The sequence below is a fragment of the Canis lupus genome, chromosome 8 (assembly GCF_048164855.1).
Source record: "Canis lupus baileyi chromosome 8, mCanLup2.hap1, whole genome shotgun sequence".
Lineage (NCBI taxonomy): Eukaryota > Metazoa > Chordata > Mammalia > Carnivora > Canidae > Canis > Canis lupus.
The window spans coordinates 41,702,780-41,730,045 of NC_132845.1; the positions used below are offsets into that span (position 1 = coordinate 41,702,780).

The 27,266-nt window shown below is 44.5% G+C and overlaps 1 protein-coding gene across 15 annotated transcripts in view; it reads left to right on the plus strand.

Moving 5' to 3' along the window:
- RBFOX1 (RNA binding fox-1 homolog 1) overlaps nucleotides 1-27,266 on the plus strand; it is a 2,033,710-nt gene that overhangs the window by 266,710 nt on the left and 1,739,734 nt on the right. For 13 of the 15 annotated variants that reach the window (XM_072835692.1, XM_072835700.1, XM_072835693.1 and 10 more), the window contains one exon: nucleotides 16,285-16,344. The exons of the other annotated variants lie outside the window; for them this stretch is intronic. In XM_072835692.1, the coding sequence (XP_072691793.1) occupies nucleotides 16,285-16,344 (60 nt within the window). The remainder of the gene's footprint in view (nucleotides 1-16,284; nucleotides 16,345-27,266) is intronic. 15 annotated transcript variants of the gene reach the window in all.

Here is a 27,266-nt window from a genome sequence, read left to right on the forward strand (position 1 = left end):
TTGTCAGTACCACAAGCTGCTTAACTGGATAGTGATAATTTCCCAGATGAATCTTATAAAGATGTGCATCCTGGCCTCTTTCTCCCAAAGATCCAGATGATATTTTGCATTAACAGGAGGTAGGAGAAGTGCCAAAGTCAATTTTAGTTTGGTTTCGGAGATATTGCACACATGCTGACTCATTTATCTCTTTGGTACTTCTTGCTTTTTCCATTATGGAGAGTTCCCATCAGAGCCCATTTCCTAAAGGTGCACCTTCTGGGTTGGATATGTCAGCAAGCTGCCCTGTGCATAAAGGAGATGAGGTGCAGTTGTGGAGTTCACGGGGAATAAGGAGCTGGAGTGTCTGAGTGCTGTAGAACTAAATAAATACAGGGAAGAGATTTTTCAGAGCCATTATTGATTGGATGCTGAGGAGTTATTAAGTTCTAAGAATGGCTTATTACACCACTTGGGCCAAGATTAAAGAGAAGTTAAGCCATGGATATCCATCGGGAACCATTTCTATGGTTTAGAGCCCTCTGCTGAGGCCCTTGGCCTCCCAGAGGTGCTCTCCTTTCTCCCCACTTCCCCTGCCCCCTCCACCTCCAGCTTGTCTGACAGAAGACACTGTCAGGACATTTTCCAAGTTGGTTTATCTCTTTTAATTGAACACCCCTAGGAGCCCCGTGTGGGATGTCTTTATCAAATCACACATTTCCCCAAGTTAACACAAACTGTTTTCCAAGAGAAAAGAGCAGTGTAATTATTTCGTGAGGATCTGAGAACAAGCAGACTTGAGATGTAATGAGCATCCTGTCAGGCTGATTGGCTCTGTAACTAATAGCTTCCACCTTTACAGCTAAATCAGGGTTTTGCCTTCAGATTGGGGGTGTTAGGGAGGCATGAACCCATTTGGAGGATGGCTCACCCCAAAATTATTGTGTTAAAACAGTGAGGTGGTTCTTCATATAGAATTTTAAGTTGTGTATTTTTTTTTAAGTAGGCTCCACACCCAGTGTGGAGCCCAGTTTGGGGCTTGAACTCATGACCCTGAGATCAAGACCTGAGCTGAGATCAAGAGTTGGACGCTTAACCAAGGCCACCCAGGTGCCTTGCATCCAGAATTTTAATGACAGAAATGGTGCCTTCTATGTATCCATATAATTAGCACTTGTGCCCTTTGTGCTTATTCACTTCCAAATGGATCATCTGATGTACCCTGCCTTCAACTTGGAAAGTGCCCCCATAAATGGCTTTAATGACTGTTCTATTATCGGTTTGCAGTCCCCTGAAGCCAGGTGTGGTTTGGAGCTTATCATTTTTCAGACTTTAGGAAGGCGATCAGTTGTCCATGCCATCCATTACATCACACCTCCAGTGGGACCTGGGGCAGCACTCCATAATCAAACACATTAATATTTCTGTAAAAAAGTCAATATCCATACTAAGCAGGATAAATAAATATCATTAGACTGATGAATGGCTGTTCTTTAGGTCAAAAACAGTCCTGTCAAATATTGGAGGTTTCTTTTTGTTCAATCTAATATAGAGAGTCTCCTGTTAGTTCAAGGAAGGTTTGTTGTGTGTGTGTGTGTGTGTGTGTTTGTATTTTTTGCCACCAGATAGATCTAAGTTAGATGTAAATAAGCTTTGGGTTTTGAAATTTGACAGAGGGCTTGGGCATCTACTTTCCCTCATTTTGTCAGAAGGTGCATTGGCCTCTGTTCTTGTAACTAAATTTTACTTGTTGGATGGTGTGTGTGCATGCACAAGTGTGTGTGTAAAAGAGGATGGAAGAGAGAGACCTGTTACAGCTCCCTCATCCCTCCTGCATCTCATAAAGGACCTTGGACCCCAAACCCCGCCAGGAAAAACCCCATCCATGGTCTGACATTTAGAAGTTTATTGACTGGAATGAAAGAATTGTCAATTTTAAGACGTGAAAAGCCACTGGGAGATCAGGTGCTTTCTGCAAACATTCCTGCACAGTGATTCTTGGCATAGGAAAAAAAAAAAAAGGAAAGAAAGAAAAGGCTGCCTTGTTGTTTTATTAATTTAGTTCTGACAGCTGTTAGTTCTGAGGCCTTCAAGGTTCTCAGCAGATATTAAATGAATCCTCAGGAACCCCTCTGTGAAGCACCAGTAATGAGCCATGTAGGAAATGAAGGTTAAATGGAAAAGAAAGTCCATAGGGCCAGGCTGTTCCCACCTCCTCAGCCCCAGAGGTTCAAATGTATGGAGCACACACGACTCTAATTCTCCAATGAGGTCAAGATGGAACCCACCATCTTCTCCCCAGCTTGCACTTCCATGGAGGTCCTTCAGCTCAGGGGATAGCATAACTGGCCACTGAAGTGATCCTCCAGAAGTCAGGGAGTCATCATTTCCTCCCCTCCCTCACTCCCCATACTCATGAACTCTCTCTTGTCCTAGGAAATCACTTCCTTAACACTGTTCCTTCCAGTTCTTTCCTTTTATCTACATCTCTAGCATCTGGATTATTGGAGCCTCCTACTGTGTTCACCCATCCACTCCTGCACTCTTAAAATCCAGAGCAGTTTTTCCAAACACACTTCTGACCTTGCTCCCACACCCTGCTGCTCTCCAAGAGAAGTCAAATTTCTTATAATGGCCTTAAAGACCCTGAATCCTGTGCCCTGCCTGTTTTTCCCACTCTCCCCGTGGCCATACTCCAGCAACACACGTCTGATCATCCTTTGGATCTTGATGCACCATGGGAGATCTCAAAGCACCCTAGATTTTTCCTTTCATGGCACTTATCGCCCCTATAACTACCCCATCAATTCTGTAATTATCTCTTTAGCATCTGCCACAACAGACTCTAAGCTCCGAGAGGGCAGGGACTATGCTTCTTTCCTTCACAGCAGTCTTTCTGTGTCTAGCACAGTGATGGTGCATGGGGGGAACCCCAATAGTATTCAGGTAAGTGCAGGTTGATCCTGGAGAGGTAGGGCTTGCAGACTTGCTTTTCTGGGCTCCCGTGAGCACTGGCTGATTGGATTCCACTCTGAGCAGCTGCAGGGGCTGATTGGCAATGGAGCTTGTGGGAAAACATCCCCAGCTGCGTGGGTCTCAGCTTTGCCTGGCACTGTTTTCTTGGGATAAGTGCCGACTGAGCTTGCAGATCTTTCTCAAGGACTGAGAGAAGTGGCTCCTTCTCCCCGTGGTGGTTCAGACTTCCCCACTTAATCACCTGGGTGACTTGGATGCTGCCCGATGCCAGGCTGCCAGCACGACGGGCATTAGACCAAGGCCAGGACTGCTTGGCTGGGCTGACTCCTCCAGCTGGTCCTGCTTCAATACTCGTTATTCTCTTTGGGAGGCTCTTAGCATCCAAACATCTGCTTTATGTGGGTCTTGAGCTCCTCATGTGTGCCATCTTTGGGGAACAAGTAGAAATGTTATCTTCCGTGGTGTCTGATGCTGTCCTGGCTTTGCTCTTGGGGCACTACCTTCTGATCCTACTGCTGGCCAGAGGGATCAGGGACAGCCACACTTGGGGTTAATTAAAGGTAAATTGGTGGCATTCCAGCCAAGGGCAGCCCAGAGGCAGGAAGCTGTTGAGCAGATGGCATTACATTTATGTCATAACCCATCTTAATGATCCCATTCCTCAAAGGGCAGAGCCTGGAACAATATACATAGAGGCAGGCCCTTCCTTGTCACTTCTCAGTCTTGCAGGGGTGAGAACAGAGCTTTCCTGGGACCAGCCCTAAGTGAAGGGCATTTCTCTCTATCTCAACTCCTCCTGTGAGGAGGTCTGTAGACTGTAATGGTTCAGGGAATATCATCAGTGTGGGCAGGGCTGGGTGTTGTTGTTTTTTTTTTAATGAGATGGAAAGGGTCATTTGTCTTCCTAGGTAAGGTCAAATCCTCATGCTAACAACCCTCAGAGATTTCATTTGGCTGGATCCTAGGGCTGCCATGGACTTGTGTTTGCATTTTCCTGACAAAAATGAAAATAGGGACTAAAACATGAGCCTGATTAAAAATGCTGATTCAGATTGAGTACCTCTTATGTGCCAGGGATTGTACTATGTTCTGTGAGGAATAGAAATGTGGCTAAGACCCAGGCCCTACCTCTAACAGGTTGTACTTGTTAGGAAGAATAAGCCATTTGCATGATTAAACACTTGTTCATTGAACACATGTGTATTGAGTACCTGCTGTGTGCCAGTGGGGGCTGTGCTGTGGGTAGAACAAAGCATCTGTGGGACATGGATGGGACACAGTTCTGTGGGGGGAGGCTGTCATCCTATTAATAATTATGCAAATAATGCCAATAACTCATGCAACTGAATAATCCCAAGCTTTAGGAAGTGCCACAATGTACATTATGCTGCAAGAGTGTGTCACAGAGAGCCTTACCTAGTGTAGTGCATTACAGGAGGCTTCCTGGAGGAGGTGTTTGGTTTGCAAACCGAAAGCATATATAGGAGTTCAATAGTATAGAGGAAGAGGCTGAAGAGTGTACAAGGGGCAGACCATATGCATGGCCTTGGCTCTCTTAAGGCATTTGGACTGCCTATGAACAGAAGCTACTGAAAGCTAGGAAGCAATGTGAGCTTCAGGAAAGGAACTGAGGGTGTTCTAATGTAGTCAGTGTAGTTGAAAGCAAAGCTGAGAAACTCATTTGGGGTTTATGCACGATGCGGGGATTACATTTAAGCAGCAGTTGTTCTGAACAGAAGGCGGCTTCTAATTGCAGTTGTTCAGCATCGAACCCACATTCAAACTTGCAATTATTTCCCTGTTAAAAGAGCTGATGGTTCCCTCTTCTGCAGGAAGGCAGTCTCAAGGGAGCCCTAATCCCAGGGACTTGGCTTACACCCTGGGTCCCCTGAGTATTTAGACCACATTCCCACGAAGCTGTTCCTTTTGGCGGGCCACAGATTCAGACAGGACATGGGACACAGGATAGAGACAGGCTGGTGAGAAGGAAGGGCATCTCAGCAAGGACTTTGGATGCATCCAGAGCAGCTGAGTGATAGGAGACCATGACACAGCTTAGCAAAGTCAGTATCTCACCTTCCAAACAGGGCCGGCTGATAGCATTGACAATTGCCACGGATTGAGGAATTAATGTGCTATTATGATCCCTGCTCCTTTAAAGATGAGGAGACCAAAAGAGATAAGAACTCTCAAAGTCACATATCAAATCAAGAGCAGAGCTTGCATTTGAAGCCAGGCTTGTCTGAGTCCAAAGTACATTGTCTTAACCTCTACACCATGTTATATCTCAGGTGGTCCTGGGAAAGGCAGTGGCCATTCAAGCTCCAAGTATCTATTGAGTAGCTCAGGAAGGAGAGCAGGGAATGGAGTCACAGAGACTCTTCCCTTATCAGCGATGTGTCTTTGGGCAATTTGCTTACCCTTTCTGGGCTTCATTTGTAAGATAATCTAATACCATTGATAATATGATTGTCACATTTATTGGAATGTGCCAGGATCTCTTCTCAGAACTTTACACACAGTAACTCATCGAGCCTCACAGCAGCCCTCTGGAAAAGGTGCTGTTATTACCCCCATTTTATCAGAGGAGGACACTGAGGCATAGAGAGGTTATATGACATGCACAGGATCATACAGCTAGGGAGAAGTCCAGCCTGGCTCCTGAGCTTCTTAGGCTATTTCAGAGATCAAACAACATGCTTCACCCACAATTCTTGCCACAGAATGCCACATAATACATAGGTTGGGGACATCCATGAATGCTGTTTAACCACTCTGAGCCTTAGTTTCCCTTCTGCAGAATGGAATGATAACATTTAACCATTTATTGGGATTTTATGATTGTCTCATTTAACATCCTCCTTTGATGAAATGCTTATCCACTTTTTAAATGGGAAAGCCAAGGCTCAGGGAGGTGGAATGAGTTGTTCAAGGTCATGCATTTATTAAAAGATAGAGCAGGATCTCCAATGCTGGGTTGCCTGAATCTAGAATCCATGCTCTTAGCCTCTGTAGTGTCGTGATTCTCTGGTTGGTGCCCTCCTTCTTTGCAGATACTTGTCTTCAGGACTGTCTCAGGGCAGTTACATGGAGTTCGGTCCACATCCCTGTAATCAGCTCGCTTTGTGCTCCAGCTATCCCATTTCTGCATAAATGGCCCGTGATGTCATGCAGGTCACTGACAACTTCTCTCTCAGGAACCCTGAAGAAATCCTGAGCAGATTGGATAAAAAGCCCTTGTCAGACATCCTAATTTTAGTGTTCTCCCTCGTGATTCCATTCAGGAAGTATTTATTTAACACTTCACTTGTTTTGCCATTCTCCCCGACTTCATCTTGCAAAAGCTCCCGTAATAACCCATGTCTCCTTCACCAGCCCCATGCTGTTCTCGTCCTTGGAAAAACTTGAGTGCTGTGTTCAGCATCTTGAGCCAGAAAAATGTCCGAGTTTCATCGTGCATCACTAATGCCCTCCTTTATCTCCATGCGGCGTCTCCTAGAATTTTTACGGAGACTTCTGTATGTCCTCCCTTCCCTTGTCTCATTAGCTCTCTTTCAGACACTGTTGCCTATGTGCAAATGGACATTTTTTCATGCTGTAAGTTTCCTTGCAAGGGCATAGCGATGAAGTGCTATGTCTCTCCCAGGCTGGTTTTTACCATCCCTCTCCAGCTTCTATTTTCAAATATCTCCCCTTGTATGGCAGCACAGGCAGGTGAGCTGTTCCCTCCTGAAGGACAGTTACCCTCAGGTGTGAGATGCCATCCATGCACCATGGGTGGGCTAGGAGGCCATAGTTCATTGTGCCTCACTCATGACGTGAGACTGAGATTCTCATTACGTTGAGGGGGGACTGAAGTTATGCTATTGTTCATGCTTGTTTTTTGATTCAGTGAATTGGTAACTCTATTAGACATTCCTGATACAGACCCTATTAATTTAAATGGCTTTTGAGATGAATAGAGGAGAAAGTTTCTCTTGATTGTACAGATAGATGTATGTCAAAGTCTGTAGTTTTATATATTTATTTTTATCTGAAAAAATAATATGGTCAAGGCACCAGAAAGGGTTAGAGGTTGGGTTGGTTGGAATTTATTTGGTCTTTTAAAAATAAATTGGGGTAAAATTATTATAAAATTAACCATTTTGAAGCGAACAATTTAGTGGCACTTAGTGGATTCACAGTATTGCACAATTGTCACCTCCATCTTGTTCCAAAACACATTCATCTTCCCAAACAAAACCCTGTATCCACAAAGCATTATTCCCTATTCCCCCCTCTTCCCAGCCCCTTGAAACCAATAATCTACTTTCTTTCTCTACAGGTTTCATGCCAGTGGAATAGTATAATATGAGGCCTTTTATATATGCCTTATTTCACTTAGTTGTCAAGGTTCACCTGGGTTGCAGCATGAATCAGAACCTCATTCCTTTTTATGGCCGAATCGTATTCTATTGCATGGATAGACCATGTTTTGTTAATCCATTCATCCCTTGATGGACATTTGGATTGTTTCTACCTTTTGGTTCTGTTTGGGGTTTTTAAACTTGGTAGTCATTGTCCCAGATCCATGCACTTAGATGTTATTTTCTGTGTGAATATCCTAGGTCTTGATTCACTTGCCTCTCTTCTGAGAGAGCATTCAGAGGTATAGGAGCTGCCATGGTAAATGAGAACTACAGGATCTCATAGTGGGGAATCTGGCACAGCTACTTGCTGATGTCCTGCCACCCAGTGGGCTGACCTTGACTCCTCGGAAGAGCCCCCTCCCGGACAAAGACAGCATTTATTCAGGGCTTAGACCAGTGGTTCACAGCCTACCTGTACATTGTCGTGACCTGGGGAGATTTAAGAATTATCAAAGCTCTAGCTTCACTTCAGGAAAATCTGACATGATTTGTATGGGGTCAAGTCCTAGCATTTTTTGTTTGTGTATTGAGTAGGTTAAATAAAGGCCTTCAAAACACATATCCAAATCTTAACCCCCAGCAGGAACTGGGAAAGAAAACTGAAAAAGTGTGTGACATGCCCCACTGGTTGCTTATCGTAACAGACAAGACAAAGGCATTTTTTCAAAAGTGGTCAGACAGCCTAAGGAATGGGAGAAAATACCTGCAAATGATATATCCAATAAGTTACTTGTACCCACAATATATAAAGAACTCTTACAGCTCAATTATTAAAAGACCAATTTAAAAATGGGTAAAGGATCTGAATAGACCGTTCTCCAGGGAAAATATACAAATGGTCAACAAGGACATGAAAAGATGCTGGACATGATTAGTCATCAGGGAAATGCAAATCAAAATCACAATCTAGCATCATCTTATACTCCCTGGAATGGCTACAATAAAAAAACATAGGTAATAACAAGGGTTGATGAGAATGCAGAGAAATTGAGACACTCACACACTGCTAGTAGGAGTGTAAAATGGTCCAGACCCTGTGGAAAAACAGGGTGGTGTTTCCTTGAACAATGAAACATGGAGTTACCACAGGACTAAACCATTCCTACATTGTGATACGCTCCTAGGTATATATCCAAGGGGATGGAAAACATATGTTCACACAAAAATATTTACACAAATGTTTATAGCAGCATTATTCATGATAACCAAAAGGCAGGAACAACCCAAATGTCCATCCACAGATTAGTGGATAAACAAAATGTGGTCTGTCCATACAACATAATATTTCCCAGCCATTTTTTTTAAAAGAACGATCCTGATATGTGTGTGCTATAACTTGGATCAACCGTGACAGTATTATGCCAGTCACAAAATACTGCATCTTGTGTGATTGCATTTATATGAAATGTGGTCATCTAGGGCTAGAGTGGGGATATAGAGGGATAGGAGTGATAATTAAATGGGAATTTTTTTTAAGTGGATGAAACATCCTAAAAATGCCTATGGTGACAGTTGCATGTATCTGAGTACACTAAAACCAACTGAATTGTACACTTGAAATGAATGGTATGTTATGTGAGCTTTATCTCAATAAAACTGTTAAAAGGGGAGCTGGAACTGTGGCACAGAGCCCAAGCCCTCTCCAGCTTCCGCCACATAACTAACAGTGTGATCCTACATTGCAACACATAGTAAATGCTCAGTTAACTGTGGTTCTGCTTTTCTGGCATTATGTTTTAGGAGGCCCTGGCATTTCCTCGGTAGCTGTGTCAGGCTTAGCATTGCCAGATGTGCTCTGCTCAGTGTTCGCATGATCGAGTGGCTTGTCTAAGGACCGTAGTCCTCTATGGATCCCCATGTAAACAATGGGCAACCCTCTGCAGTGTTCCAGTGACATGGAAGGCTGGAAGGGTGTTTCAGTGGAAATGATATGAATCCATTTGTACTTGAAGACAATCCCAGTGATATAGAATGGAGGATGAGCAGAGGAGGAGGGAATGGAGTCAAAGAGGCCTCCGTGGAAGCCACTGCAGTGAAAGTGAGCCGGGTTCAGGCATGAGCGCTGGGGGTGCACTTCACGGGTGCAACATCTCACATGTAGGACAGAACGACTTGGTAACTGATTGGATGGACAGGTGGGAATACAAGGCTAACTTTTGCAGAAATGAATAGAGGAGGGTTAGGGGCCACCTGGATAAAGCTGGAAAACTTAAGATTACATGAGGGCGAGGTCAGATGAGGCCAGGGCCAGGGTGGTACATGTGGGATGTGATGGGGGAGAAACAATGGACTCCCAATGAGAGAGATCCAAAAGATGGGCTTCCCCAGTCTCCTGCGTCCTGGTCTGCCCATGAGGAGCTGCTGGTTCCATTCTGTGACCTCTTCACAGGGGGGTCTGTGGGGTGGTGGCAGAGGTTGATAGGAACGTACCACAGAAATGGCCTCACTCACCCATAGGATTTGTGAAAAAATTTAATGTGTGCTGCAACCTCCTGCCTGAGGTCCTGGGGTTTGTGTGATGCTTTCTTCACCACAGGGTCAGGAAAACTGAGAAGCAGTGTGGCCTGGGGGATGGCACAATGGCTTTGGATGCAGAGGTTCCAGGATTCAGACCTGAAGCTGCCTTCTTGTTTAAGTTGTGCAACGCTGGGTGCATCACTTAACCTTCCTGAGTCCAGTTTACTTGTCCATTGCTGAGGATGGTAGCTCCCTCTTTCTAGAAACAGGTAACATCGTTACCTCTGTCTTCTTGATGAAGGAATTCAGGGGCTAAGAACTAAGTATCTTGTCCAAAGTCACGTGGCTCACAAGTGGAAGAGAGGTGGTTTGGGTACTGCTGGTCAGACTCCAGAGCCTGTTTTCTTCACTGTTATACTAAGCCTGTCCCTTGATAAGGAGTAGCTACATAAACTTGGTCACCTAGGCCAGTTCTCCTGGGTGTCTAAACTTTGACAAAGTCCGCAACTGACTGGATAGAAGAGTCCTCCTGTAAGATCAACCTCCCTCATTTTACTTATTTTACAGAGAGAGATGCTGAGGCTCAGGGAGGTTAAGTAACTCTCCCAGAGTCACACAGAAAGTGAGCCAGAGTCCTACCTTGAACCCAACTGTACTGGACCCTCTCTGTGGCTCTTCTGCTTTCCAACCCTGGCCTGCAAGGGGTCATTTTGCTGAATCCTGTTAACCCTGTCCTTCCCAAGTTCACACTCTGCCATTGGGCCACCGGGCCAGGGTCTCCCCTGGTGCTGCCCTGACTGATGTGAACCCGGTTTTCCATAGCTGCATATTGATGCCTTAGACAACAGCCTAGTGTTTCAGAGGAGTCTGCATGTTACAAAAAAGGGCAGCAGGTGTTATTTGGGCTAAATTGACCTTGAAATTGATTTCTTTATTTTATGACTTACTGAGAGGAGATTAATACTTTTTTTTTCCTGCAGTCTGAAACAATTTACATGGTAATAGAAGGCATAGTCAGTCAAATAAATTGCTGGAAGTGGTCGTGTTCCAAGGGAAAAAAAAATACAGAGCTTACTCACATTGATTTCTTTGCCCTGGGGAGAAGCAGAGATTTTAACATCTGGGAATAGGGAGCTAAATTTTATCTCTCATTTTAAAAGCAGAGGACTTGAAGAGCTTAATCTGACATTTACACGGAATTCTCTAAGTTGAGGGAAACAAGGGAACTGAGTTCCTTGCTGAAGGTTAACGTCCATTTTCTCAGAAGGACTCTGGGTGGTTTGATCTGGAGGTGGCAGGTAGATACCAGACAACATTTTCAGAAGATGGGCCTTGGGAAGTTGGCTGCCTCACTGCCTTGCTGTGGGGCTCTGGCGGTGACTGGTGGTGGTGGGAGGCTGGTGATGTAAGCTCTACCTGGGCCCAGGTGGAGTTGCCAAGGAATCATGTGAGTGGAGACTCTGCTTCCAGATTTCTAGGCTTTGCCCTGTGAGTGTCCTCCCCAGAGGTGGGATTTGACTTCAGCTGGTACATCAATATGCACGGGTGGGTATCATTTCTGACTGTGTTGGAATGAGTTTGAGACTGCATCTCTGGGCTCACCAGGAAAATTCGGTCCTCTATTAGTACTGCCTGCCTTGGGAACACAAGGGGCAAGTATAGTTTGTGTGCCATACCCTTGAATTTCCATGTAAAAACCTTTAAAATATTCCCCCTAATAGCCAGCATTTCTGCATTCAGACCACACTGATGGAGCTCTTGTCCTCCAAAGCAACTCCAAGTCATTTACCACATAATGTGAGCTAATTTTTTTTCAGAAAATGTCAAGAAGTGAATCTCTACCCAAAGGGCTCTGCTAGCATTGCCATATGTTATTCCACTAAATTATTTTCTTTGCGAAATAAAAGTTTTAAGGTAGAATGAAAATTTTTCATTAAAAATACATGCCCAGAATATACACAAGTCAGAAACATAAAATCCCCACTTCTCTACTATTCCATGCTGCTCAGCCAACTAACTCCTATCTCCAAAATTAGCCATTTATTTTTACCAGTTTCTTATCTATCTTCTAGAGATTTCAGTGCATACACTATATATGCATATAATCTTAAAACAAAGAACAGATTGTGGCATACTATATGAACCACTCTGCTTTTTACTGTTTTTCTCTATCAGTCCGTATCTATAGCTGCCTCATTATCTTTACCGAGGGTTTCTAGATGCACCATGACTGATTTAGTTGGTCTCTGAATAATGGAAATTTGTTGCTCCCAATATTTTATAATTAAAAAAATGCTTCAGTGCATATTCTTGGCATTGGTCATTTTCCACATGTGCAGACATTCCATAGCAGAAATTCCAAGAAATGCAATTGCTAAATCAAATATTAACAAGTTTTAAAATGTTGAGCAATGTGTACTTGCACCGTGGATTAGAATACATGGTTCTCCACACTGTGACCAGCTTGCTACCTGGCTCTACTTTCATCTTTACCAATCTCAGTAAAAAATAATACATCACCTTAATTTGCATTTCTTTTATTATGGGTGAAGTAAAGGATCTTTTAATGTGTGCAACAGACTTTTGCATCACCATCTGCTTTGTGAGCTGTGCATCTCCCTTGCTCGTATTTTTCCTCCGACTTCTTTGGTGTTTTCTTATTATTTGAGGTAGCTCTTTATAAATGTAGGAAGCTACCCCTTTGTTTAGTAAGTTAAATTTTTCCATCTTGTCCTTTGTCTTATATACTTCATGGTCTGTCTTTTCACACAGAAAACTTTGAATTTTTTATTCATTTTTTTATGGCTTTGGGTTTGGGTCATAGTTAGAAAGGTCTTTAGCACTCTGAGATGATAAAAACCTACATGATTTGATTATGCTAGGTCCCCCAATTGGTTCACACATTGAGGAGTTACTCTGATTTTTTGCTTTTAGCAAATGCAGCCTCCACACTATGGTGGAAATGCCTGTTGACTGTGATCACCTAGGGACCATGATCTGGCCTCATAAGCTCTTCAGCCTGCCCTGTTTCAGCATACAGACTTCTCCAGAAGTATCACACCCTTGTGGTCAGGACATTTCTGGGTACAGTGAGCCTGAGAAGCCTGGCAGACATTTAGAGTTGAACCTCACCTGTCTTCCCCAACTGGTATCCCTGTAGGTCTTACTAGTTCCATCCATGGGAACCTACCATGCCCCCAACCCACACCACAATTTCTGTTCATTAGCTGTGGTCTTGGACTTCTGTTAATCTGAAGGACAAACCCTTTCAAGGTCATTTTTATGCAAAGAATGTGACATACAAATGCTTTCTATCATGCTCTTTGGGAGCTCACACCAGTTCACACCAAATCCCCTAGAGGGTGATGCTGAATGGCTCTGTGGGGCTCTCTGGCTTGGTCACTGTTTAAACTGGCTCAGTCCTCACTATTGGTGATCCATGTCCTAGCTTTTGAAATCTGTAAACCAGGGACAGCCTGGTTGGCTCAGTGGTTTAGCGCTGCCTTTAGCCCAGGGCTGATCCTGGAGACCCCGGATCGAGTCCCATGTCGGGCTCCCTGCATGGAGCCTGCTTCTCCCTCTGCCTGTGTCTCTGCCTCTCTCTCTCTCTCTTTCTCATGAATAAATAAATAAAATCTAAAAAAAAAAAAAACAAGACACAGGAGGGCAAGAATTCCAAGGGCAGAATACTGGACTTCCAAGGACAGGGATGAGGCCCAGAGAAGGGGTCAGGTATCCTTGGGACAAAGGGAAAAGAGGTGGGTAGCAACTATGGCTTGCTTAGGGTGGTCCTAGTCTGTGACTTGGGAAAGGGTGATAGATCTTCTCTTTCTTAATTAAAAATTTTCATTAGGATGGACCAGCTTGAGTCAAAAGATGTTGAGGTTTATGATAAGGACTCAGGGAGACATGTGAGGCCTTCTAGAAACCAGAACAATGTCAGACAACCACTGCCTCTCCTCCATTTGAGAGATATTATCTCTTATCTGTTTCTGTCTTAGAACTTACATATGTGCTTGTCACTGTGTTCAAGGTAAGGGTGGAAGACACAGGGAACTAGGTGTAGAGTCAGCGCTTTGTTAAGTATAATACGGTGACTGTGTTAAAGAGGGTGAGGGCTGCTAATCCAAATGGGTGTGTGCACAATTACAAGGTACAAAAAGGTCTAGAGGTGTCAGAAAAAGTCTTCTGAGGAGAGTGAACTGAGTTGGTGCTATCCCCACCTCTTGGAGGTGAAGGCTCCCAACTAATGAACATGAAGTGGAAGTACCACAAGGAGGGGCATAATCGCTAGGTAGGAGCCTGGGCTGCTGGCTGGTGGGAGAGTGTGGGCAGTTAGGAAAGGGCAAAGAGAAGGAGGGAAGTCTCTACAGGGGGCAGCTGGATAGGAGTTCCTTGGGTGACATGGTTCCCATGTAAGATCATATTTGAGCGTCATGATCTTTCCAGCCCCTGTACTCTCATCACTGTGGTAGGAATGGCTCACTTAGGGTCTCCTTTCTTCTTTCTTCTGGTCAGCTTCCTCTGGAAGGCCTAGTTGTGGCTCAACCCAAACATCACCTTCCCAGGGTAATGGTTCCTGTGAAGCCACTACTGGCTTTGAATACAAGTGCTTTGGACCCGTGAAGCCCAAAAACCATCTCCATGTGTCTTGGTCCCTGTTCCTGAGAGACAGTCCATGGTTGGTGCTTATTCGGACAGGTGTGCGTCCCTAAACCAGCTGGAACTAGGCAGGGGGATGGGTCCTTTTCAAAGAGAGGACCGCTCAGGAGACAGGAACCCCAGGGGATCTGTAACACTTGGACCTTGTCTATTGGGTGAGATCTGCTATGGGCCTGAACTCCTCACTAGAGTGTAGTTTTTAGTTGGCTCATTTATAAAATGGGGCCAATAAGGAAGCAATTCTCAGGCCAAAAACATTTGTCAAAGGAGAATTAGTGGATCTGTCTGCAAAATCATGCCTTTGGCAACATCTTCCTCCTCCTCATCTCCCCTCCCAGGCTGCTGCTTTAGGCAGTCACTGGAAGGCCGGAGGATGGGGGGCATGATTTGTGCTTAAATTCATCCTCCCCTCCCTCCCTGAATTCATTAAGCATTTCAGTAAACTGAGGAGATGGAATGGGGATGGGGACCATCTTCCATGTGGTAGAAGGAGGGATACAAGCAAAATTTTGATCTTCTGATCGCTGGATTTTTCCATGAACAGTGTCTATGGCAAAAACTGCAAAAAAGGGAAACACCAAGGGGTGTCTGTCCTGTTGGGGCAAGTGAACAATTTACAGAACTCTGTGCGGGGTCTGAGTGACTTGTGGCTAGTGAAGGACTGTAGGCAGCTGCTTCTCTCTGTGTCTCTCTCTCTGTCCATCTCTTATGATGTCTATGTCTGTTTATATCTCTGTCCCCCTCGCTTGTGCATGAATGCACACACAATGTTCTCTCTGCCCAGGAGGTTTAAAAGGTGACTCCAGGTCAAACCCCAGTGACTTTCCGTTAATGACAATTTGGAGCCTCAGGCACTGCTGCCAGTTTTAAGGTGGGGGCAGCTCCCCAGAGTCAGATGATGACTGTTTGTAACAGGCCCTCATGTGCCATGCCTCATGGAGAAGTAGATAAAGGCATCAGGAGTAGAATACAGCAGCACAGTAAAGATCTATCCCTTCACATCTGGGCCCAAGCCCTGGCTCTCCCACAGTACCTCTACTGGGGTACTTCAGATGGGTTCTCAGCTTCTCTGCTTCTGTACATGGGGCTGAGATAGACACCTGCTTCAAATGTCCTTGTGGGGAGGGGGGCAGTGTTAACAGAACAAAGCTACATAAAGAGCGCTCAGTACACTGCAGTGCATGTGCTCCAGGAAATGGAGCTGTTGCCAGGCGAAGGGTGGAAAGTGCACCTGAGCCAGCCACAAGGCAGCTGCGTGTGGCCTCAGGCTAGGGTACACACTCAGAGAAGAATCTAGATCAATGCTGCCTAGTAAAGGTGTCAGGAGAGCCATACATGTAGTTTCTAGTAGCCACATTAAAAAGTAAAAAGAAACAGATGAAATTAATTGTAATAATATATTTTATTTTAAATATTCATGGTATATATATTGAAATATAATGCACTTTATTTCTATATATCAAATATTATCATTTTAACATAATCAATATAAAAATATTAATGAGATATTAATATTAATGAGATTTTACAATCCCTTTTTTTCCCAATTAGTGCCTTCAAATGCAGGTAATATGTACTTGAAACAAATTTCAGCTCAGATTATTCCCATGTGCCTGATGGCTGCCATATGGGGCAGTGCAGACGACCCCTCAAGGAATTAGGGTGGAGAGAGGGAGAGAAAGTACTGAGTAAATGTGATGAGAGATCCAGGCTCATGCTAATCCAGGTTATTCCAAATTAGAACTTTGTCTTCAGCATGCTTTCCTCCACCTGGTTTTGTTTTTGTTTTTGTTTTTACCAGGACTACAAATGTGAGAACTCTGCCCTCCTCTCCAGTGCCAGGAACAGTCCACAAGACTCAGTAAGTAGAAGCATTTTGCTGAACGGATTAGATTTAGAAACCGCTTTTGCATCCTTTTCAGCCTCCTTGGTCTCCATCATCAATCACTCGGACTGGTTTTTACCTGAAACTGATCTTGCTAGAGAAGTAACTGGGTTTGAGGGGAATAAATGTTCCTCGACACTCACAGAATTTCTATTAGGAAACATGGGGCCAGAGTCTCAACCTATGGTACATGATATGAAAGCTGAACACCTCCCCCAGAGAAGGGTCAGACCTACATGGGGGACAGGTCTGAGGGAACAGTTACTGGTAGAGGGGCCATGGGCTGGTCTCTTTGCTTCTTGATGAGGAGATAGATCCCAAAGCAGTGGAAGGAAATTTAACATTATTTGATGGTTCCCCTGGTAAAGACAGGAATGCTTATGAGTGCCTTGAAGCCCCATGTCATGGTGTAGGATTTGGGTCAGTAAAGCATAGGACTGTGAATGGTGCTAGAAGGATTCTGGTGCCCCTCTGTGTGTCATCCAGGCATACAGGGGGCAGGGATGCTCCCTGCACTTACAGTTTCAGAAACACCCCAGCTCATCCTCTCTGGGATGTGGGAACTGTGTGGTACATTTCTAAACTGTGTTCTGTTAGTTTATAGCTGGTGATTGGGAGATGATTTCAAGGGGGCACATAGACCCTCTGTAGTTGCTTTGTATTAGTCACGATGTGTTTGGTTTCATGATTATCTTTATACCAAGCGATATTGGCTTTCCATTTATGATAGCCATATGAAATTTTTTTTGAAAATACTTCTTAAAGATGTGAGTTGACTTAGAGAAGAGTACAGACTAAGAGTTTGGAGGTAATACATAGATATGGCAAGGCATTGAGAATTTGGCAAGCCAAGAAAATGGCTGAGAGGAAATTCTTTTATCAAAGATGTTCACGTGACCTTGGGCAGCATCTGTGCATGTGCTCTATATTTGGTGTGCTCCCAATCTATGCTGATACTTGGTGCAAACTGGACACTCTAAGGATCCATTCCTTGGCCTCTATCTGTTCCCCCAAAATGACTCTTGAAGCTGGGTTTTTATCATAAACTCATTGCTGGATCACCTGAAAAAAGTGTTTACCTGTGACATCAAAGGGAGGAGGAGGAGGAAGATGAAAAATGGTAAGTGACAGCTATACAGCTGGCTTTCTTGTCCCACTTTGCATCTGACCAAGTATTTCAACTCTGTGCTGAGACTGTCCCCTCAATGACCCCCTCAGGTAAGTGCTGTGTCTGTCTTCATTTTGTGGATAGGGAAACTGAAACTCAAGTCAAGAATGTGCCCAAGGTCACACAGCCTGGCCTCCCTCTCTGGTCCACTGTGTCCCTGGGGCACAGTCCATAACTCCACAGCAAGTCTGTGTGATAGTCTTCCCATTTTGTCAACACAGAAATGATTCATGCATCAAAAAAAGTGTATTGTATGTCTTGGCACATTAAAAAAAAAAGTACCTTAGAGTTTAGCTGTTAAATAAAAGGACAAACATTATCCCACAGCTTCTCTGGGTCAGGAATCTGGGAGTAGTTTAGATGGGTGGTTCTGGCTCAAGGTCTTTCATGAACTGGTGCTACCTTCATCCACAGACTTGAGTGGGTTTGGGGGATCCACTTCCAGGCTTCCTTATGTTGTTAGTGACAGGTGGCTTCAGCTCCTCCTTTGTAGATCTCTCCATAAAGCTGCTTGAGTGTCCTCCTGACATGGCTCTCTAGGAGGGAGAGAAAGCAAGGCAGGATCCATGATGCCTTTTATGACCTCTCCTCAGAATTCATGTGCTTTCATCTCTGCCATCTTCTGTCCCTTACGCAAACCCGATGAAATTGTGGCAGAGTGCTATACATGAATGTAGATACCCAGAGAAGGGATCACTGGGGGCCATTTTGGAAGTTGGCTACTACACTTTTCATGATCTTTGAATAACCAAGTCTTGTGGTTGCACACAGGATTCTTGTAACCTCACACCAGGTCTATGAATAGTAAACCTAAAAATAACAAACCCATTTTGCAGGTGGAAAATGAAGTATTAAACAAGGAAGTGACTCATCAGGGTCTTGAAGTTGGCCTTGCTGGGCAGGAGTTTTTGAAGAGAAGGATGTAAAAGTGAGGAGAAAACCCTCCTCTTTAATGCTCATGCCCACAATAGGACCAAAGGTGGCTTGGGATCTGTCCATTTGTCAGGATCTTAGAAGAGCACCCCCTCGATTTTCAGCTTTGTTGGATTGAGTCACCTAGTCCCTGGCCTGGAGCCCTACCTCATTAAAGCTGATGGTTCTGTCTCCTGGAAACAAAGATGCCATCCTGTTAGTTTCCCCCCCCCCACCCCCCCCGGAAGCTGAAGAACTTCAGAGGTTTTGTGAGGTCAACAACCCTAAGCCACTCCTTCTTCTCTGTCTTGACCTTCACAATGCTCCCTGTCAAGTTCCTTCTGGCTGGAATCCATGGGTCAGCTTCTCAGCCTAACACGTCATAGGTAGAAGCAGTCATTTTTGTGACTTCTGTTGGTGGCAACATGTGGTGACCAATGATTCTGGATGGCACTCTGTCTCACATGTTTCAGAGCATAAAACATGTTTATTCTTTGTTGCAGTAATCACATTTCTAGAAATTTACACCTTGGGGATGAATAGATGAGTATGAAAAGCTGTGTTTGTATATTTGTTGAGGGATGATTGTATTAGCAAAAAATTTTAGTATATGTGCTGCCGAAGCGAGCACTGTATTAGCAAAAAATAATAGTAATAAAGTTACAGCCTCAAAATCCATCAATAAGGAATTATTTTAAGTAAGTTACATGCATCCATAAAGTCCAATCCAAGCTGCTGCTAGAATTTCATGATGAGGATTTATGTTTATAGACTTGGAAAGATGCTCATGACATATTGTTGAGTGAGAAATACAGCATATATCATATGATTCCAATTATGTGCAATTATATTCATATATCTCCCTTTCTCTGAATGCAGAGAGAGGTGTCAGAAAGGCAGATGGGGAATTCAACTAAATTGGTGGTTTTGCATTTTTCTTTGGACTCTCCAGTTTTATTTATTTATTTTTTACAGTGAGTGGTTATTCTCCTTAGTAGTAATAATAATGTTGATAATGACTATTTATAAAATTAAGCAGTGAATCTTGGGGGCTGTTAAGTGAGGGTACTCAGGGCAGCTGATGGCATTTTATTAAAGTTTTATTCTTACTTGTCATAGAAATGCTACAGTCCCCTTGGAAGAGTGAAAATGCAACTCATAAGACTGAAGCAGGGCCTGGAGACCAACTTTTTGGTCCTTTTGGCTGCTCCAGGGGCCAGAAAGCCTCAGGCCTTGGCATCTTGCCACCATTTCACCCACTGCCCTGCCCTGTGCTGCCACTCAGCTCCCCTGGTTCTGACCTCTGGCTTTCCAACAAATATACTACCTCCCAGAAAGGGTTTTTCCTGGACACAGCAGATGCGATTCTCTGGCATCCAGAATCCAGGATGTAATAACGATGACAGCCAGCATTATTGGGCACCTAGGAGGTACCCGGCATTGTGCTGAGAACTTCGAATGCATTATCTCCTTTATACCCCAGAGCAGCCTAATGGAGGAAGAACTATTTCTACCCCTATTTCCACAGGTGAGGAGTAGGCTTAGAGTCTTATCGCAATGGGTGGTGGTTCTGGGACTCATTCCGATTTTGACTATTTTCCTGAGCTGAGTTGCAAATGAGGGTAAGGCCACCCAGTTATGCTTAGTGGTGCCAGGAACATTTTTGGGAACATCTTAAATGTGGGGTTGATTGTGGAATCAGCAGGTAAGGTGAAAATCATACCTGGTCAAAGTTACCTGTTAAAGATAACTAGAGGATGCCTGGTTGGAGGCCTTTCTACCCCTTGATACATCTAAGACTGCCATACTTCCTTCAAATATTAGAACAAAGTGAGGTCTTTGCTTAGATGCCACATGAAATGGTTGTGTTGAGGTGACATGGTGGAGGCATGACATATACCTGTCTTTAAATATTGGGATCATCTGTGGCCAAATGGTCACATGATGGCGGTCGCTTGGGAAATGAGGCTGAATGAGAAACTTGCAGATTTACACTCTATTCTGGAGTTTACTTTGGAGTGAATGTGTCCCAAAGTAGGTGGAGGTGACCCTGCCTCGGTGTGAAGAACACTACTACTCTCACTTTTTTAAGAACACTGCTACTCTCACTTTTTTTTTTTTTTTAATTCTCCTGGAGTCCTAGCACAGTTAAGTGGCAGAGCCCACGTTTCTACTTGGTTCGGAGCTATCTTTCATAACCTCTCTACCCTTCTGTAGTAGGAATACGCTGTATTCACTTTATTTTGCTGCACAAGAAATTGCCAGAAACTTAGCTTGAAGCAACACCTATTTATTATCTCAGCTAACAAGCGTCAAGAATCTGGGAATGCATGGCTGGGTCCTCTGCTCAGGCTCTCTCAAGGCTGCAATCTAGGTGTCAGCCAGGGCTGGGGTTTCATTTGGAGCTTGGGTCCCCTTCTGAGTTCAACTAGTTGTCAGAGGAATTCAGTCCCTTGAAGTTGTAGGATGGAGGCCTTCTCTTCTGCTCACTGAAGCTGCCTGCAATACCCTGCCACATAGCCCTTTTCATAGGGAGTTGACAGCATGGCAGCTTATTCTTAAATATGTCCTAATATAATCACATGCGGGGCATTCCATCACATTTTCTATTGGCTAGAAGCAAATTACAGGTCCTGCCTCTACTCTAGTGAAGGGATGATCTATGGCATAAACCTGGGTCTGTCCACCCCAGATACTTGCCTATGAAGGTCCTGAGACATATCCAACTTTCTTGTCTTGGGACCAAGTGCTCTGCTCCAGCATTTTTCTGGCCAGCATCCTCCTCTTCCCCAGGAAAGGGCTCACAGCTCCCCCCAGACATCAGCCCCTACAGCAGTACTGGACTCTCCAGCCTTTCTGACCTCCCCAGGCATGTGGGTGTCCTCCTTTCCATGTCTATTCTGTGGGACACTCCCTGCTGCAGCCTCCACAGCAAATGAATATTTAATGGAATGCTGCCACCTTTTGGAATTTAGCAAAAGTGATATGTGTTGTTTAGAGCGATGGATATGAAGGTCTAGGAAGAAAACACCGTCCTGTTCCTTTGTACACACCCCCGTGCATGCACATGCAATCACTCAGCCTTTATTCCTGCTAGCGATTGACTAAGGTTTGATGCCAGATTCCAGAAGGAAAAAAAAAAAAAAGGAGCCAGTCTCTTCTTGAGGCAGGTTTGTTCGTCTTTTATACTCTGGTTCATAATCACTGTGAGTGCTGACAGGCCTGTGCTGTTTCACACTCCAAGAGGCAGCAGAATGTATGAGCCGGAGCCTTGGTGCATTGGGCTGGATTTTGTCCCTGGTTCTGCCTCCAGCCCTCCAAGGATTTCAGCTTCCTTATCTACCTTCCAAATGTGGGTCTACCAGGCTCTTTCAGCTGTCAACCCTGATCCCAGGTTGTGATGTCTGTAACCAGGTATAGAAAACAGGCAACACTGCATTTATAGATGCCAAATAGGAGTGCCGCTAAGGCTACTTCTGTCCTCCACAGGAAAGACCGGCATTGTTAATTAGTAATGGGTAGTAATTAGAGGATAGGGGTAGCATGGGTGCCATCCCAATGCCAGGTATCTCATGGGGATGCACAGCAGCCAAACCAGAGCTGCCTGCTGCCCATGCTTCTACCTAGAACCCCTGGTTTCCACAATTGGTGTTGAGGATCCCCCTTGCCCGTCAAGACTCTAAGTGTCACTTCCTCCATGGATCCTTTTCTCACCACTTGTTCGTGCCACCACCAAACTTTACGTTCTACCTACACAAAGAAGAAATCAGATTGTGCCGCAATTACAGGTTTCTTTCTATTCATTTTCATTCCCTCATTCATGGCAAGCCCTTTGAGGGTAGGGTCTGAGTCTAGTTCATTTTTGTATCGTTCAACTCTCCACAGTGACTGCAACAGAGTTTAAGGGGAGGGGAGTGAAGAGAGGGACAGATGACAAGGGGAAGTGAGAAAGGAGGTGAGGGAGGAAAGGAGGAATGGAGAGCAGAGGGCATCCAGTGGATGAAGAAACTCACCACAATGGAGCATAGACTTCAGCATGATTCAAATTCTAGAGGAGCGGATGTTGGAGAAACAGGCATGCCTCAGTGGTCCTTGATGGGCAGGAGTTGAGTTTTTGATGTGACTGGCATGGGGCTGCAGAAGGGTTTTAAGTTGGTGATTGTCTCTATCTAATTTGCATTTTAGAAAGATCTCCCTGGGACCTAGCTTAGGATCTGAGTGACTGGAGGAAGCCTTGGGTGCCTCTTGGGCATATTTCACTCCTCCACCCCCACCGGAGCAGGCCTCCGGAGCAGAGAGGTCACCAGCTCGGCACCCAGGCTTCTAGGCACGCTCCACTTCTCATCGCTAATATGCCTTTCTGTAGCGTCTGCTCGGCAGAAAACCAAGTGTGTGGACGAGATAACAGCATTAAGAGCAGAAGGACAAAGCTGATACTCGGGGCAGTGAGACATGGAGGCTTAAATTCTTTCCCTTCAAAATGTTGCACATGATTTTGGCCACGTGATCCTGATTAAAGCAAGCCAAGCTTGCCAGGATGAAATGCTAAGTGGTGCTTGCGACCTCGGGCACAGGGAGTGCAGAGGTCTGCTGCTCTGATGAGCATCCCTGCCATTTCTCCCCACCGCTTTCTGCCAGATAAAAGAGGGAAATCTATTTAGCGATTTTTCCAAATCCCTGAGGATGGCTGTGCCCCCTGGAGACACAGTGATACTGACAGGTTTCCAATGTTAGTGTGAACTTCAGGTTGGGATTGAGGGTCTTGTCTTCTCCCTACCTCCTGAAGCAGTGTCTAAAATACAGTGAGTGCACAATAAATACGTGTTAACAAAAGTAATAATTGAGTGAAAGCATCAGTCTTACTGACTTGGAGCACTTCAGAATGTTTCTTTGTGCCCCTTCCAAAGTCAGTACTATCTCTTCCCAACTACTCTACTTACTTTTACCACCAAAGATTGATCATGCCGTTCATGAATTTGGTGTAAACCCCAACAGTCCGTGTGCATCTTCCTCTTTTCTTCAGCATCATCCCTAGGACATCCAGCTATGTTACTGCATGCATCAGGAGTGGCTTCCTTTTAAAAATGTTGAATTTAAATGGTTGAATAATATTTCATTGATTATACCACCATCCTCTGAAATTATTGAGCATTTGGGTTGTTTTCAGTTTGAGGGTATGTGTACTCTTACGCCAATTGTTTGGTGGACAAATGCACCCAGTTTCTCTTGGGACTATTCCAAGGGATGTATTTGATCATATTATGGACACAGATTTCGTTTTAATAGGTGCTACCCCCAAATTTTCCAAAGCAGTTGTGTAAATTACCACTCCTACTACCAATGAATATAAATCTCCCTTTCATGCCCTTTAAACACATATGTTGTGAACTATCACAACGGCTCAGAGGGGCAGGTGTGGTTATTGCTGCTCCCAGTTCAGAAGGGCACACCGAGTGTCCCCTAACTTGGTGAAGGCTGTGTAGATAGTCAGGGATATTGGGGGCCTGAAGCAAGGGTGCCTCCTGCATGGCAGCAGGTCTTAGGCACAGTATACCATGGAATCTGAGCAAACTGCCATGGAGAAGCTGGAGGGCAGCATGGCGGAGTGTGTGTGTGTGCTCCCCCTGTGAACCCGAATGCACACCTTGACCCTCCTCTCTGCCACTTCCTTCTTGTGTAAGCCCAGGTAAGCAGCTGGGCTTTTCGTGTGTGTAAGATGGAGTTGATAAATCAGGTTGTCATGAGGATTAAATGAATTAATATAGGTAGAGCCTTGGGGGTGGGCACTAAGGAAAGGTTAACTCATTAGTATTTCAGCTCTGCCCAGTTTGAGTGCTGGACTTAGCTCCTTAGGGAGGAGGGCTGCCTCTCAGCCAACTCTAATAGTTGTCAGATGGGCTACATGATTCTCCCCCGCCTTCTCCTTCGCTCAGAAGGGAGCTGGCTCTCCTGATGAAATCTGGAATCTAATTTTGAGCCCCGATCATTGGTTTCACAAAGCCTGCTGGGGTGCAGCCCGACTGGTCCCTTCTGAAATGAGTCTCTGCTCTTTACTGCCCCTAATAAGAAATGCAGTCTGTTTGCTCAGGGTTTTACCCTTTATAGAAATGGTCAGATTCCTTTCTTCTCCGCATCTCCATTCCGTAAATCCATGCCAAATATTGATGTTTGATAACTACAAATATCACACATAGCTTTTAATCAAGAGAAACGGAGGGAAGATAAGGGGAGTAAATACGTCTCTGTAAGGTAGTTCAATATTCTCAGTAACGATTTTGCTAAGAAATAAAATGAGGGATGGGGGCGGGCAGGGCTCTGTGATGTGTGTCAAGATGGGCCGGACCACCTTGAACATGCTGGACCATGCCTGGGCCCGCACTCCCAGCCAACAGCTTGGATTGAAGTTAGATGTTCATTACCCGGATTGGTAGATGCCATCTCATTTTACAGAAAGGACAGATGTATTTTAAATGTGAATTTCCAATATGCCATCAGTTTATCCCATTACCAGCAAAATATATCAAGCTAAATTCTGTCCTCTGTTGTCCTTTGTCTGAGATGGGAGTGGAATGTGAATGCCTACCATCCCCCACTCTAGAGAGAGGTCAGCCTTCTGGAAGCTGACCTCCCCACTTTTATCCATCAAGGTTGTATTTCCCTTATGTGGGGACAAAGGGCAATAGTATGATCCTAGAAGATTGCTGGGTGTCAAGATATTTGGCCAAGTTTACTCCAGGCCAGAGCTTAGTCAAACCAAGTGAGACCTCACCATCCAAATCCAAACCCCAATAGATCACTGCTACCTTAGCACCATCCCAGTGCCTGTGTGTTGTAGGAGCCCAAATCATTCTACTTGAGTGAGTGAATGAATGAATCAGTTGGTGGGCTTGTCTCTCCACCAGCAACATTGCTGTTGTTTTGTTTGACGTCTACTTTGGCTTTTCTCATCCTTCAATAAATAGCCTTTTGTTTTGTATTTTGATGCTCTCAACTTTTTCTACTTGATAAAAATGATCAATCTCAGAAACCAATGTCAACCAAAACTAGTGATCCACCCACCCACCCATCCACCCACCCACCTATCCACTCACTCACTCATCCAACCATCCACTCATTCACCCATACACCCATCTATCATTCCATTTGTTCATTCATTCATCCATCCAATATTGGGCACCTACCATGGTCCAGACCCCCGTGTAACTGCTGAGGCTGTAGTAGTAATATAAGACACACCTGGCTTATCCTCCTAGAGCCTACAGTCCAGTAGGGAGTCCAGTAGGGAGGCAGAGATTAAGCATACTAGAGGATAATCATAATAGAGATGGGGGCATGTGAGGGATGGTGCAAATGAGGGGATTTTCATTCTTAGATGTCTGCAAACTGCTGAGATGACACCAGAATGTCAGATCCAGTTCGTGGGACCAGTTTGGACTATCATTTTGTGGGAGGAAGCCATTCAGTACCAGGGCCATAGTGGGACTGTGTTTATAGGGCTGGGATTCATCAATGTGTGAAGGCATGAGAGAGTATTTGATACCTGGGTGCTGCTTTACCTATTTTCAGATTAGAATTCTTGTTTTTTTTTTTTTTTAACTCCACAAATCAAAGTAGGTGGGGTCATTTTTTCCCCATTCACCATCAGGCAAGTGGATTTATATTTGGGTATCAGAAATCCTTTCTGATCCCTTTGTCTTCTATCTCCCCTTGCAGGGTTCCAGCATCCCATCAGCTCCTAAAAACCTCCCCTTCAAGGGGGCTATGGGAGTGAGTATCAACCCCTATAGGGACTCTGAGAAGAAAGTCCAACCTTTTTCTTACTAAAGTTGGCTGCCTCTTGTGAAAAATTCTTGTATGTTCTCATGCCTACCAGGTCTGTTTCCTATCTTATCAAAGATTCTTTCTTGGTTTGGGAATTGTGTGTCAGATGGGGGGCTGCATTCTGTTACATGCAGCCTTAGACTTGCATTTTTTTTTCAACAACTAGAACTGTAGATGTCTTTAAACCAGAAGAAGAAAGCAAATTTGGGCATGGGTTAAAAACAAACTCCATCTTCCTCCAGGTGCCCCTTGGGGACTGTGCAGGAGGGCTCTGGACATGTGGTGGGAATTTTCTACGCAACTTTCATCTTTCTGGTTTTCCTGCCTGAGTCCACAGGGATTTCATAAACATTATGTTGCTCAATTTCGGTTCAATGGCACGGAGTCATTCCAATGTGTTCTAATTACTCAGACATAAATGATTTCTGGTGCACTTTAAATGATTTCAGATGCACTTTTGTCTATCAGGCTGCTGATTTATAACTCCCTGGGACTTTGATGTTGTGCTTCATTGATTTCTTTTAAGGCTCTTCAGAGGTATATTTATTATAGACGATACATTTCCCTGTTCATTTGCTCCATAATTCTGAAACACTCTCATTTTCCACTTGTCAACACTTCATTTCTACCCTCTACACTTAGGCTGTCCCAATAGCAAGGAGACACATTTATTGAGTGCCTGCTGAATGCAGAACCAGGTACTAGATTCTATGAGTGAGTGGAGATACACAAATTAAATACACACTCACATTTCTTCTAGTGGCATCCTTATAATTTACACAAAGGGACAACACACACACATTCAGTGATGTGACAGGGGAGAAAGAATACGGGGAGGCCACTGGGGTTAGTTCAAGAGCTGCGGAGGATACTTGGAAGAGAGATTGAGAGATGGGTAGGGTCAAAACTTTGTGTCCACACCCTTGCAGTGAAGGTCCATAGAAGTGGTGCTTTGCCGAGGCAGCTGGCTGTGGTCCTGAGGATGTGCTGGGAGTCC